The sequence below is a fragment of the Lynx canadensis genome, chromosome A3 (assembly GCF_007474595.2).
Source record: "Lynx canadensis isolate LIC74 chromosome A3, mLynCan4.pri.v2, whole genome shotgun sequence".
NCBI lineage: Eukaryota > Metazoa > Chordata > Mammalia > Carnivora > Felidae > Lynx > Lynx canadensis.
In genome coordinates, this window is record NC_044305.1 from 73517919 (window position 1) to 73530956 (window position 13038).

Genomic DNA, 13038 nt, shown 5'->3' on the forward strand with positions numbered 1-13038 from the left:
ATTTTTACTTAGTACTCTCAGTGCTTTCTCTTATTAAAGAAAACAGGTTTATGTTTAAAAATCATACAAAAATAAGGAAAGAGTACCCAAAACAAGCTACTGAACAATAAAACAGTAAAATGAGGAACACATGACAATGTTTTCGGTAAGAATAAGAACACTAATGACTGAATAGAGAATAGAGATTATAGTTCCATCAAAAGTAAAACCAAAATAAGCCATGTAAAATAAATAAAAATAGAAAAATTAAAATTCCCTCTTTAAAGAATGGTTCTCCCACAACCCCAAATAGAAAATAATCAATGATGGCGAGGATATGGAGAAACTGGAACTCTATATACTGTTGGTGGGAATGTAAAATGGTACAGACACTATGGAAAACAATATGGCAGGTCCTAAAAAAGTTAAAAACAGACCTACCATATATGATCTAGCAGTTCCACTTCTGGATAGACACCAAAAAAACGGAAAGCAGTAACTCAAACAGCTATTTGTGTACCCATATTTACAATAGTATAATTCACAATAGCCAAAAAGTGGAAGCAACCCAAGTGTCCATCAATGGATGGACCAACAAAATGTAGTATATACATACAATGGAATATTACGTAGTCATAAAAGGAAAGACACTCTGACACATGCTACAACATGGATGAACCTTAAAGACATTACGCTAAGTGAAGTAAATCAGTTATAGAAGGACAAATGCTGTATGATTCCACTTATGTGATGTCCTAGATTAGTCAAATTCATAAAGACAAGGTGGAATGGTGGTTGCCGGGGGTTGGAGGTAAAAGAGATATAGGGAATTACTGTTTAACAGGTATAGAGTTGCAGTTTTGGAAGATGAGAAAAGTTCTGAGATGGGTAGAGGTGATGGCGGCACAACAATGTGAATGTACTTAATGCTAATGAACTGTATTTAAAAATTTAGTAAAATAGTGAATTTTATGTTAGGTATAAATTTTCCCATGACAAAAAAAAAAGTTTCAGCAAAAAAATTCCCTCTTTATATTAAGCTACATTTGCTATTTTCATGTATTCTCAGAAAAATAAATGCCTCAACTAGAAGCTATGTATTATTTCCCCAAATGTAATGGAATAATTAATGTTCTAAAATGTTAATTTTTAAGATGGTTTACGGATAACTGGTAGAAAAACATCAGAGTGTAGCCCTCAAGCTGAGCAAGTTCAAAAACAGTTTTCTGAATCAAATATGAGTCTTGTAATTGCTTATGAGGGCACACATAAAGATCAAAATTTTAATTCCAATCACACTTGACACTCAGTTACTTTCAATACTATGCAAACTGGTGAAAGTCCAAAATAAATAATATTTTTGGAGACTGAAGAGCCAGCACTAATATAAACCTAAGTTCTGCTGAATTTTACATGGTCTTTGAAGAAAGAAATTGGGAATCTTCTCTCAACTATCTCATGGCTCAGATGCAGAGCTATGTGTCCATAAAAATTTTAGCTAATACTCAGAACTGGTTTAGAAGATTTGTTACCCACTGAACAAGATCCTGTGGAACTGGACTGGTTTAATTAGTCAATAATGAAAATATATAAGCCCTGGCCTTGAAAAGTCTTCTTTGTATTCAAAGTTATTCCTGTGGTTTATATTTATGTATAACTGAAGATAAAAAAGTCTTAATGTTTTCCAATTTTCTTATGCTTCTTTCCATTTCTATTTCTTTTTATGAATATAGCATCTTTTAAAACTTGTGGCTCACTCAATTCTTGAACTTTAGTATCATATCAGCAAACTTTGCTATTTCTACCTATGAATCACAAGTATAACAAAAAACTAATCCTGATGTGGAAAAACATATTTATGCAAGTTATAACATTAAATGTCAGACTTTTAATCTGTTGAATTACACAGGAATAGATTTTCTGTAATTCAGATTATGTTTTAGACAGTGTTTAAACAATACTTGTTGGCTATTTGGCTTTGTCAACAGTTTCTTCTCCTGAAGTACATTTTGGCTCTTCAGTATCCACAAAGATTTCACACTGTTCATACAGGAACTTAAAGGGGCTGACAGGGAGATTCTGATTGTTACCCATTTGATGTCATTAGCATCAGCAGCTCCCAAATACCTACAGGATGAAATCTAAATTCTATCTTAAATATAGGATACGAGAGAATTATAGAAAATAGGGTAGGGGTTAGCAGCTTAGATTTTATAATATTTTTTTATTGTTTTTACAAATGGCAATAATGGTTTCTTTAATATTTTATTTAGGCTTTCCCTAAACTGTTCATAAAAAGTCCTTAGTTCTGCTCTGTTTCTCCTGTCAATTTTAGTAACCAGCAATAACCAAATAGTAACCAGGAGTTACAACCAAATTTATGCTGTCACTATGTTACTTAAATTTACATAACGCTCATCAGTAGTGGGTATTTTTTTTATTTTTTATTTTTTTAATTTTTAATGTTTATTTATTTTTGAGAGAGGAATGCACAGAGTGTAAGCAGGGGAGGGGCAGAGAGAAAGGGAGACACAGAATCCGAAGCAGGGTCCAGGCCCTGAGCTCTCAGCACAAAGCCCGATGCAGGGCTTGAACTCACAAACCATGAGATCATGACCTGAGCTGAAGTCGGACGCTTACCCAACTGAGCCACCCAGGCGCCCCAGTAGTGGGTATTTTTAAAAGCAAATAAAGTATTTAAGGCTGTAAATAATTAAGGCTGTGTTTCTAATTTAGGATCTGACGACCAAATTAGAATAGCAATGACTATAAACACTGTATTTGCTTAATATTTAGACAATTATAAAGTAAACACCTGTATATTACACAGCATGAAACTTAAATAACATGCGATGTGTAAGTATATAGCTCCCAAGCAATCAGCTCTAAAAACCACACTCTCTCGGATATATAATTTCTGGCATATGTATGTAAAAACTTACTCACGGTCACAATATTTATTTGTTTACAAATAAATTCATTCCACAAATAACTGAGATAGTTTAACACTGTAATCACTCATCCAAAAAATGGCTGATTAAAGGAAAAATCAGCATAGAGAAATACATTTTGAAGTCAGACAAGAGTTTAATCTTAACTCTCTGGCCTGTTGGAAATACGAATCTAGAGCAACCATCTTGGTTTGTCAGGTACAGTCCCAGTTTACACATGCAGTTCCACCGTAATTGTTAACAGTTCTCTTTTCCTACTCTCACAAATGTCTTCATTAGGGGAACTTACATATCACCTGACCTAAATACCAACCTCTTCGTGTGAAAAAAGAAATTACAAGAAAACCTATATAAAGAATCATACCTGAAAGAAAGTAGGCTTTCGATAAGCCACAGCCTGCTCTTATTATTATAATCAGTTATCAAAAGGGCAATATAATAACCCAGACTCCTAAATAACGTTTTTCATAATTTCTGCCTCTTTCTGTTGCTAATCCTTTCTCTTCTGTAGCACACATACATAAACACATAAATCATAAGGATATTTGGGAGAAGTTTTTAAGAGTACCTCTAAGAAAATTTGAAATACCTGGGGTCACTAGAAGCCTCAGAATTAAAAAAATATACACAGTTTTTAAATGATACAGCTAGCTGATAACATAACTAAAGTTTGAAATGAAGTAACAGAGTGTTTTCCTTCAAAATGTCCTTAGGTTATAGTTATTTAAAAGTTCCTAATGTAGACTTTGAAAAGCAATAGCCCATCTTTAAGTCTTTCAAAAACTACAGCCTGAAAAAATATATAAAGAAGTTATTAAAATGAAAATATGAAGAAATATTTTAACTTACCTGAACTGCACAACCCAGTAAAAGTAAAAGCAACTTTTTAACTTCTTCTGTGCCTTGTTCTGAAATAAAAATGATTGCTAAGTACTACATTTCACTTTAGTTCCACTCTCTTTCTTACATTGGTAGAATTCATTGTTAAGTTACTATTCACAGCAACTTGACCCAAGGATTAAGTCTGCAAGTATAGTGAAGAATTCAAAAAAGCAGCTCTGTGTGCACAGTGTGGTAACAGCAGAAGAAATGACCAAGGATGTCCATTTTGAAGGGTTACAGTATAGACAAAATGCACTTCAATGCTCTATCCAATAAAGTGTGCTAATTATAAATCCACTAGTTTTCCATAAATTATTATACCACACCAGTATACCAAATGAAGAACAGCTGATATAGGGGCATGCCATAAATTCAGTCAAAATGGTTCCTCATAGGTCTGGCTTCTTTTTAGGTCTATTAATGTTCTCTTTCTAAAACACATATATGATCCATCTACCTATAAAATTTAAATGGCTTTACACTGTGTAGACTCATGAGAATCCAAACCTTAAATGTTATAGCCAGGCTGGTAAAAATGAACATTTATAATAAACTGGATAAAATTAATGGTCTGTAACAGAACTGGATAGTACATTTGCTGTGCAACAGCACTCAATTCAGATTTTCTCAAAACATATACATCTGACAAAAAAAAAAAAAAAAAAGTAACTTCTTTGGGTAGAATTTCACCATCAGGCCAATCTGTCCATAATAAAGTCCAAACCTTCTTTTCAAACATTTCCTCCTACTCTCCAGGAAACAATCTATTTTCTTAGCCACACCTGATCACCGTTCCCCAAATATATACACATCTACACTCCTCTGCCTTCACTTCTGTTACTCTCTCTGCTTGTCTTTCTTCCCTACACCATCCCTCTAGTGAGCTACTTATTAATCACGATCCTAGGCACCACTCTAACATCTCTGTGTAGTCTTCCCTGACCAAACCAGCCACCAGTGGTCCCCAACCCTCTCTTATCTGCCAACTATAAGAATAACGGCTCCATATTTCACATGCCTTAATACTTTTACAGAGCTCTATTTTGTATTAATTATTACATGGTTTCCCAGTCATCTGTGCATCTCTCACCAAAACACAAGATTCTGCAAAGTACAGACCATTTTCTTTATATTCCTGGTCTTTATAATTTGGTAGGTAATTACTAAATGCATGTGAAACTGAAAATAATTCCATTTCACATATAATTTTTTTCATTTTTTAATTTGTATAGTCAAACATCCCAGAATATCTCTAAAGACCGTCTAAACTGATTCACCTCACCTAAGTGGTAATTTCCTCAGGAAAAGCAGCTGCTTGATTTTAGTTTTTATTTCAGCTTTATTTGTGTTTTGAATGAGAATGGAGGGTGGGGTTTGGAGAAGATATACTTGGAGCTGGATTACAGACAGCCTGAAAAAGTAAGTCCATTGTTGAATTTGTTAGTAGTTGCTAATTTCCCTAGTTGTTCAAAAATTAAAACTCTGAACAGGTCACATTTAAAACCTGGCAAAGGGCAGAAATTTCTGACAAAAATAATTTAAATGACCTAAGAAAACTGCTTCTCATCTTTCTATTTAGAAGTAGTTTAATTTAAACTACAACATCAATCACTAAAATCTTAAGATTCAAACAGCTCTGGCAATGAGAGCAGATGTATGAATACAAACGTAGAAATTATTTCAAAATCACTTCTTTTCTAAGGTTATGTTCCTTTAATCATGTTCTATATTGTTTATAATGAGATACTAAAAATAATTACAGGAAAGTATCAATGTGGTAGAGTTAAAACAACACTGGCCTCAACGTAAAATGAATGTCTGTTCCGTCCTACACATTACAAATATTCTAAGCTTATTGCCTCTTTATAAAATGGAATATCACCTCTGATTTTACCTAGAGCCATTGTATTCATATAAATAAGCAAGATCTTGATAAGCATTATAGCATTACACAAAGTTAAGACTATCACATTATGCTAATTTTAATACTTACCAGAAAAAGGATTTTTGCCAATGATTAAGACATTTGGCAATGACATCATGATCAATTGCTGCAAAGTCTCCTGTAAAAAGATACCCCAATGGTTGTTATACAGGTAATGCTGATTAATTAGTCAATAAGCTGTAACTTATGATTTGTGCACTTCTCTGTGGATATGCTATACTGCAAATAAAAAGCTTTCAAAAAGGTGAAAAAACTTACCCAAGGTCTTAAAAAGACATCTAAGATCTTAAACTTTTTGTAACTTTAAGTTAATGAATTAAGTAACTAAAATTATAGTATCAGCCAGACTTAATAATATATCAAATATCTACAAAATAAGTGTCCAAGTGAACAGGTCTAATATTGACTATTTGGAAATCTGAGTTTTAGGTATTAGATGATGATTTAAAGATGATTAAATAATATTCCTCAATAAAAGATCAAGCATGATTACTCTTTTTGGTCTTTTGTTACTTCTCTTTAAGGGAATTAAAAACCTCTATTAAAATTAAGGAAATTATGGAGCGCCTGGGTGGCTCAGTCAGTTGAATGTCCGACTTCCACTCAGGTCATGATCTCACGGTTTTTGAGTTTGAGCCCCATGTCAGGCTCTGTGCTGACAGCTCAGAGGCTGGAGCCTGCTTCGGATTCTGTGTCTCCCTCTCTCTTTGCCCCTCCCCCACTCATGCTCAGTCTCTCTCTCTCTCAAAAACAAATAAACATTAAAAAAATTAAGGACACTAGTTACTTCATTAAAAATTGTGTCTTAAGATCATTTCATGCAAGTGAGCTCTTCCTCAGTGAATCATTATTTCTCCCCTCTATCTACAATAGATGTTTTAGTTCAATTTCTCTCAAATTGTCCGTGACAAGAATATATACACATTCTGATACTACGGGATGATTCAGAAGAATTGAATGCTTTCAAATTACTCATTTTAGTTAATACATCAACTATGCATCTTCCATTTTTATTATCCTTGTTTTGAGGAGATGAAGGAACACAATGTGTCTGTCATTACTATCACTAATAATGACATGCTACAAAGGGTCTGCAATGAATTAAGACTACAGGATGACAGGTGTCCCGTGATATTGCTCAATGCTGTCCCGTGATATTGCTCAATCTATGCAAAATTATACAAACAATTGTGAATGTCCTTATAATTTGGCTTTCACTATATATTCAGACATAACCAGTTACTGAGGAATACATTTTTAAAAGTGTTTAATTCTTTCTGAATCACTCTTTACTTAATACTATGATGAGGGAGCAAATATCATGAAAATTTAACTTGTATTGCTTTTTAAAGATGTGTAATTCTAGATCCCATAAAGCATTTTCCCATAGCCAGTGTGTAACATGTACCAGAGGTTCATTAGAATTCATCTTTTATCTATAATTCCTTATAGGTATGTATTAGAAAGACTCAAAACATTTTCTTCAGTGTTATATATAGTGGCTCTTTAAAAAACTATTACCAAAACATGGATACAGGTTATTTTTTTTAATGTTTATTTATTTTTGAGAGAGAGATAGCACGAACACACACGTGAGTGGGTGAAGGGCAGAGAGAGAATCCCAAACAAGTTCCTTCCTGTCAGTGCAGAACCCAACACGGGGCTCAAACCCAGAACTATGAGATCATGACCTATGCTGAAGCTGGATGCATGACTGAGCCACCCAGGTGCCCCAAAACATGCACACATTTAAAGAAAAAGTATACACTCAGTATGTGTATCATGTCAGATAAATAATTAAGAGTGTCAAGAAGTGCTAAAATCACTTACTCCAAAGACTGAGTCTGGTTATTTAATAAATAAAATTTCCAATTCAAAGCAAGTTACCTCAGGACAGAATATGCTATTAGCTAAGTATGTAACAGCTAAATGGACCTAAAGAATCATTCTTTGTTTCCTTGCCTTGAAGCAAAATTATCAAGACTACATGGACATACTGTTGTATTTTCATTTTCATTTGTCTCCATATACTTTTTAATTTCTTCTCTAATTGCCTAGTTGACCCATTCATTCTTTAGTAGGATGTTCTTTAACCTTCATGCTTTTGGAGGTTTTCCAGATTTTTTCCTGTGCTTGATTTCAAGTTTCATAGCATTGTGGTCTGAAAGTGTGCATGGCATGATCTCAATTCTTTTATACTACGTAAGGGCTGTTTTGTGACCCAGTATGTGATCTTGGAGAATGCTCCATGTGCACTCAAGAAGAAAGTATATTCTGTTGCTGTGGGATGTAGAGTTCTAAATATATCTGTCAAGTCCATCTGATCCAATATATCATTCAGGGCCCTTGTTTATTTATTTATTCTCTGTCTAGATATTCTATCCATTGTTGTAAGTGAAGTATTAAAGTCTCCTGCAATTACCAGGAGACTTATCAATTCTTATCAGTAAGGTTGCTTATGTTTGTGATTAACTGTTTTATATATTTGGGGGATCCCAAATTTGGTGCATAGACATTTATAATTGTTAGCTCTTCCTGATGTATACACCCTGTAATTATTATATAATGCCCTTCTTCATCTCTTGTTACAACCTTTAATTTAAAGTCTAGTTAGTCTGATATAAGTATGGCTACTCCAGCTTTCTTTTCATTTCCAGTAGCATGATAGACAGTTCTCCATCCCCTCACTTTCAATCTGAAGGCATCCTCAGGTCTAAAATGAATCTCTTGTAGACAGCAAATAGATGGGTCTTGTTTTTTTATCCATTCTGATACCTTATGTCTTTTGGTTGGAGCAATTAGTCCATTTACATTCAGTGTTATTATTGAAAGACATGCATTTAGAGTCATTGTGATATCTGTAGGTTTCAGGCTTGTAGTGGTGTCTCTGGTACTTTGTGGTCCTTGCAACATTTCACTCACAGAATCCCCCTTAGGATCTCTTGTAGGGCTGGTTTAGTGGACGAATTCCTCCAGTTTTTCTTTGTTTGGGAAAACCTTTATCTCTCCTTCTATTCTGAATGACAGACTTGCTGGATAAAGGATTCTTGGCTGCGTATTTTTTCTGTTCATCACATTGAAGATTTCCTGCCATTCCTTTCTGGCCTGCCAAGTTTCAGTAGACAGGTCTGCTACTACCCTTATGGGTCTACCTTTGTATGTTAAGGCCCATCTATCCCTAGGTGCTTTCAGAATTCTCTCTTTATCCTTGTGTTTTGCCAGTTTCATTATGATATGTCATGCAGAAGATCAATTCAAGTTGTGTCTGAAGGGAGTTCTCTGTGCCTCTTGGATTTCAATGCCTGTTTCCTTCCCCAGATCAGGGAAGTTCTCAGCTATGATTTGTTCAAGTACACCTTCAGCCCCTTTCTCTCTCTTCTTCTTTTTCTGGAATTCCTATGATACAGATATTGTTCTGTTTGATTGCATCACTTAGTTCTCTAATTCTCCCCTGGTACTCCTGGATTTTTTTATCTTTTTCTCAGCTTCCTCTTTTTCCATAATTTTATCTTCTAATTCACCTATTCTCTCCTCTGCCTCTTCAATCCGCGATGAAGCCTTGAATAACTGGGGAGGCGGCCATATTCCTGGAGATGGCTGAATGTTGTAAAGAAATTTATTTCCCACAGGGGCGCCTGGGGGGCTCAGTCAGTTGAGCGTCCGACTTCAGCTCAGGTCATATTCTCACAGATCATGGGTTCAAGTCCCACACTGGGGTCTGTGCTAACAGCTCAGAGCCTGGAGCCTGCTTCGGATTCTGTCTCCCTTTCTCTGCCCATCCCCCACTCATGCTCTGTCTCTCTCAAAAGTAAATAATAAACATTAAAAAAAAAAAGACTACCTGTACATATATTTAAAAGAAATCATAAATATCAGATGCATTAAAAAAAAGCAATCACTGTTCTGTCTCTATCCCATTTAGCAGAGATAGTCTAAGAACAAAGAACATTCAAATTCAGTATTATTAAAGAGGTATTAAATTTTAAGAGATCCTGAATTATTAGGAAAAAACCTTTACCTCAGTTTTAAGATAAAGGATAATTCTCATTTATACCACTTGTTTTGGGATAACATGTGTGAAAACTGATAAATCATACCAGAAAACATCAACTTAGATTTTCAAGGTAATTTATTATATTGTTTTGCCATGTAACATTCCATGTTGGTATAATGTTATAAGGAAACTGTCCAGACCAATAGTAATCTTCAATACGTCCACAACCTCACTCCTCCACCCTCTTCCTCAGCTGGCTCCCCACTCCTGCCTACTCTGTTATCCCATGCCTCATGGTAACTCTGTCTGTTCAAAAAGATAAAAGCAATCTCATTGATCCTTTCACTGTATGGTATCATCAATAACCTAATGTGTTTGACTTTTATGCTATGTAACTCTAGTAGTTCGATGATGCAATTGCTACAAAAAACTGCTATATTCAAACTTAACTCCATGTGTCTGAAAATGTACTTTAGTGTAGCAGAATCTGATACCTAGTACAGCATACTCTGGTAGAGTACAATCTGAATGTCTAGGCTTAAATGTCAGCTCCATGACTTACTGTGTATGTGACTTCTGTTGGGAAGGGCAGGAAATAAAACAAAAGTATAAAGTTTTTTTTTTTTTAGTGGTCGTTATGAAATACTAGTTAATGGGAAAAAATCTATCTTTTACGTTACTTCCAAGTATTAATTTAGTTATGTCTGAAAGTGATAATATTAGGCAAGGCAGCTAAAAACTACACAAATTTTAAAAATCCAATTATTCTAAAACCTCTATTTGGCTCTATGCATCCAGAAGATTTGTAAAAATTCCTATTTCCCTATTCTAATCTTACAAGTAACACTGAAAAATAAACAAAACATAAAAGATATCAGAGACTAAAAAAACCTGATTGCTATTGTTGAAACTCTATTAAATATCATCCCCAGATTTCCCAGACATCACCTAGTTCTAAAGATGTTCATTATTAAGGTGCTAAAGAAATGGAAAAATAATATATATTTGAGCCCAAGATAAATATGACTTTAAGTAGGAGGAACAGATTAATTGAAGAGTTAAGGATGATAATACATACGTATATGAATTAGTGAAGATACTTCACTTTGTTAGCAAAGTGGCAAGAAAAGGGGCACCTGGGTGGCTCAGTTGGTTAACTGTCTGACTTCGGCTCAGGTCATGATCTTATGGTTCATGGGTTTGGGCCCCATATTGGGCTCTGTGCTGACAGCTCAGAACCTGGAGCCTGTTTCAGATTCTGTGTCTCCCTCTCTCTCTCCCTCCCTCACTCATGCTCTGTCTCTCAAAAATAAATAAATGTGAATTTTTTTTTAAAAAGTGGTAAGAAACATAAAAAATGTATAGAGAAAGAATTTTAGCAATATAACTGAAAGAATTGAGAAAACCAGAGCAGTTATTCATTCAACAAATATTTACTGTGTGTTTATTATCTGCCAGACATTGTTCTAGAAAATGGAAATACAGCAGTAAACAAAAATCTGTGCTCTCATGGGGTAGACAGAAAATAAGTAAGTGATTTTGATGATAAGTGCTAAGTATAAAAATAAAGCAGGGAATGAGACGGCGTACTGGAGATTGTGTTGTTTCACAGAACAGGGAGAAATTCTATCCTGGTATGAAAACAGCCTGGAGAACACCAATACTTAATAAAAAGAAAAAGACCAAACAAGAATGAACTGGCAAAATTTGCAACTACGTGGATGGAACTGGAGGGTATTATGCTAAGTGAAATTAGTCAGAGAAAGACAAAAATCATATGACTTCACTCATATGAGGACTTTAAGAGACAAAAGAGATGAACTTAAGGGAAGGGAAACAAAAATAATATAAAAACAGGGAGGGGGACAAAACAGAAGAGACTCATAAATATGGAGAACAAACTGGGGGTTACTGGAGGGGCTGTGGGAGGGAGGATGGGGTAAACGGGTAAGGGGCACTAAGGAATCTACTCCTGAAATCACTGTTGCACTATATGCTAACTAATTTGGATACAAATTTTAAAAAAGAAAAAAGAAAATTAAAAGAAAAAAAGAAAACTGTCAGAGATTACATTAAAAGGAAAATAACAGTAAAGGTGCTCTGATAGGTACAAGTAATTTTATTCCTAGTACTTTTTGTTGACTTACAGTTTTTCTATAAAAAGTGGTATATTAACTACATTTTTACTTGACCATCTAAAAGCTTTATTGATATACACACAAGCTTCTGTGAATTAAAGTTCATATTGCTAAAACACTGTAAGAAAGGCTATTTCATGTTTGTGCCAACACAGACAGTATTTAGTTAATCTTTAAAGATAACTTGAACTACGGGGTACCTGGGTGGTTCCATCAGTTAAGTGTCCGACTCTTGATTTCAGTCCAGGTCATGATCTCGTGTTTTGTGAGATTGAGCCCAACGCGGGGCTCTGTACTAACAGCATTGAGCCTGCTTGGGGCTCTCTCTTCCTCTCTCTCTTCCCCACCCCACTTGTGCTTGTGCATACTCTTTCTCAAAATAAATAAACTTTAAAAATGTATCTAAGCTCATTTAAGAAAAAAAAGATAACTTAAACTAGGCTTCTTCTTCCTAGAAGTTATCCAGAAACTAATTTCACAATAAGAAGTTAAACAATACTTCTGGCAAAGGTCTGGGCTCATATCCCTTTCCTGAATTACACACTGAGCAAAATGCTGTTACTAAAACTGCACATTACTATAGTACTAAACATAAGTTTCAAAGATTTCTAAAATATAAGAGTCTCTTCTCTAAGACTGATGATATAGGGCACCTAGGTAGCTCAGTCAGTTAAGTGTCTGACTTTGGCTCAGGTCATGATTTCACAGTTCATGGGTTCAAGCCCTGTGTCAGGCTCTGTGCTGACAGCTCAGAGGCTGGAGCCTGCTTCGGATTCTGTGTCTCCCTCTCTCTCTGCCCCTCCCCCGCTCATGCTCTGTCTGTCAAAAATAAATAAAACATTAAAAAAAATTTTTTAATGAATAAACATAAAAAATATTTAAAAAATAAGACACAATCTATTTTTTAAAATTCAAACATAATTACATTTATAATATTTGTATTTATACTTTTATCTGTGTTACTAGTGAAAAGAATTAAGACATTTTACATTTTAGTAGCCTATAAAAAAAAAGTAAATGAATGGCATTAAAAGGAAAGAACATTTCGGGCACCTTGGTGGCTTAGCTGTTGGGTGGCCGACTTTGGCTCACGTCATGATCTTGCAGTTTGTGGGTTCGAGCCCCGCATCGGCTCTATGCTGACAGCTT

The 13038-nt window shown here is 34.8% G+C and overlaps 1 protein-coding gene across 5 annotated transcripts in view; it reads right to left on the reverse strand.

Moving 5' to 3' along the window:
• The window catches only part of CCDC88A (coiled-coil domain containing 88A), a 143338-nt gene that overhangs the window by 86884 nt on the left and 43416 nt on the right, over positions 1-13038 (reverse strand). For all 5 annotated transcript variants that reach the window (XM_030310632.2, XM_030310629.2, XM_030310631.2 and 2 more), the window contains exons 4-5: positions 5806-5875; positions 3780-3838 (exon numbers count right to left, since the gene is read on the reverse strand). In XM_030310632.2, the coding sequence (XP_030166492.1) occupies positions 3780-3838; positions 5806-5875 (129 nt within the window). The remainder of the gene's footprint in view (positions 1-3779; positions 3839-5805; positions 5876-13038) is intronic.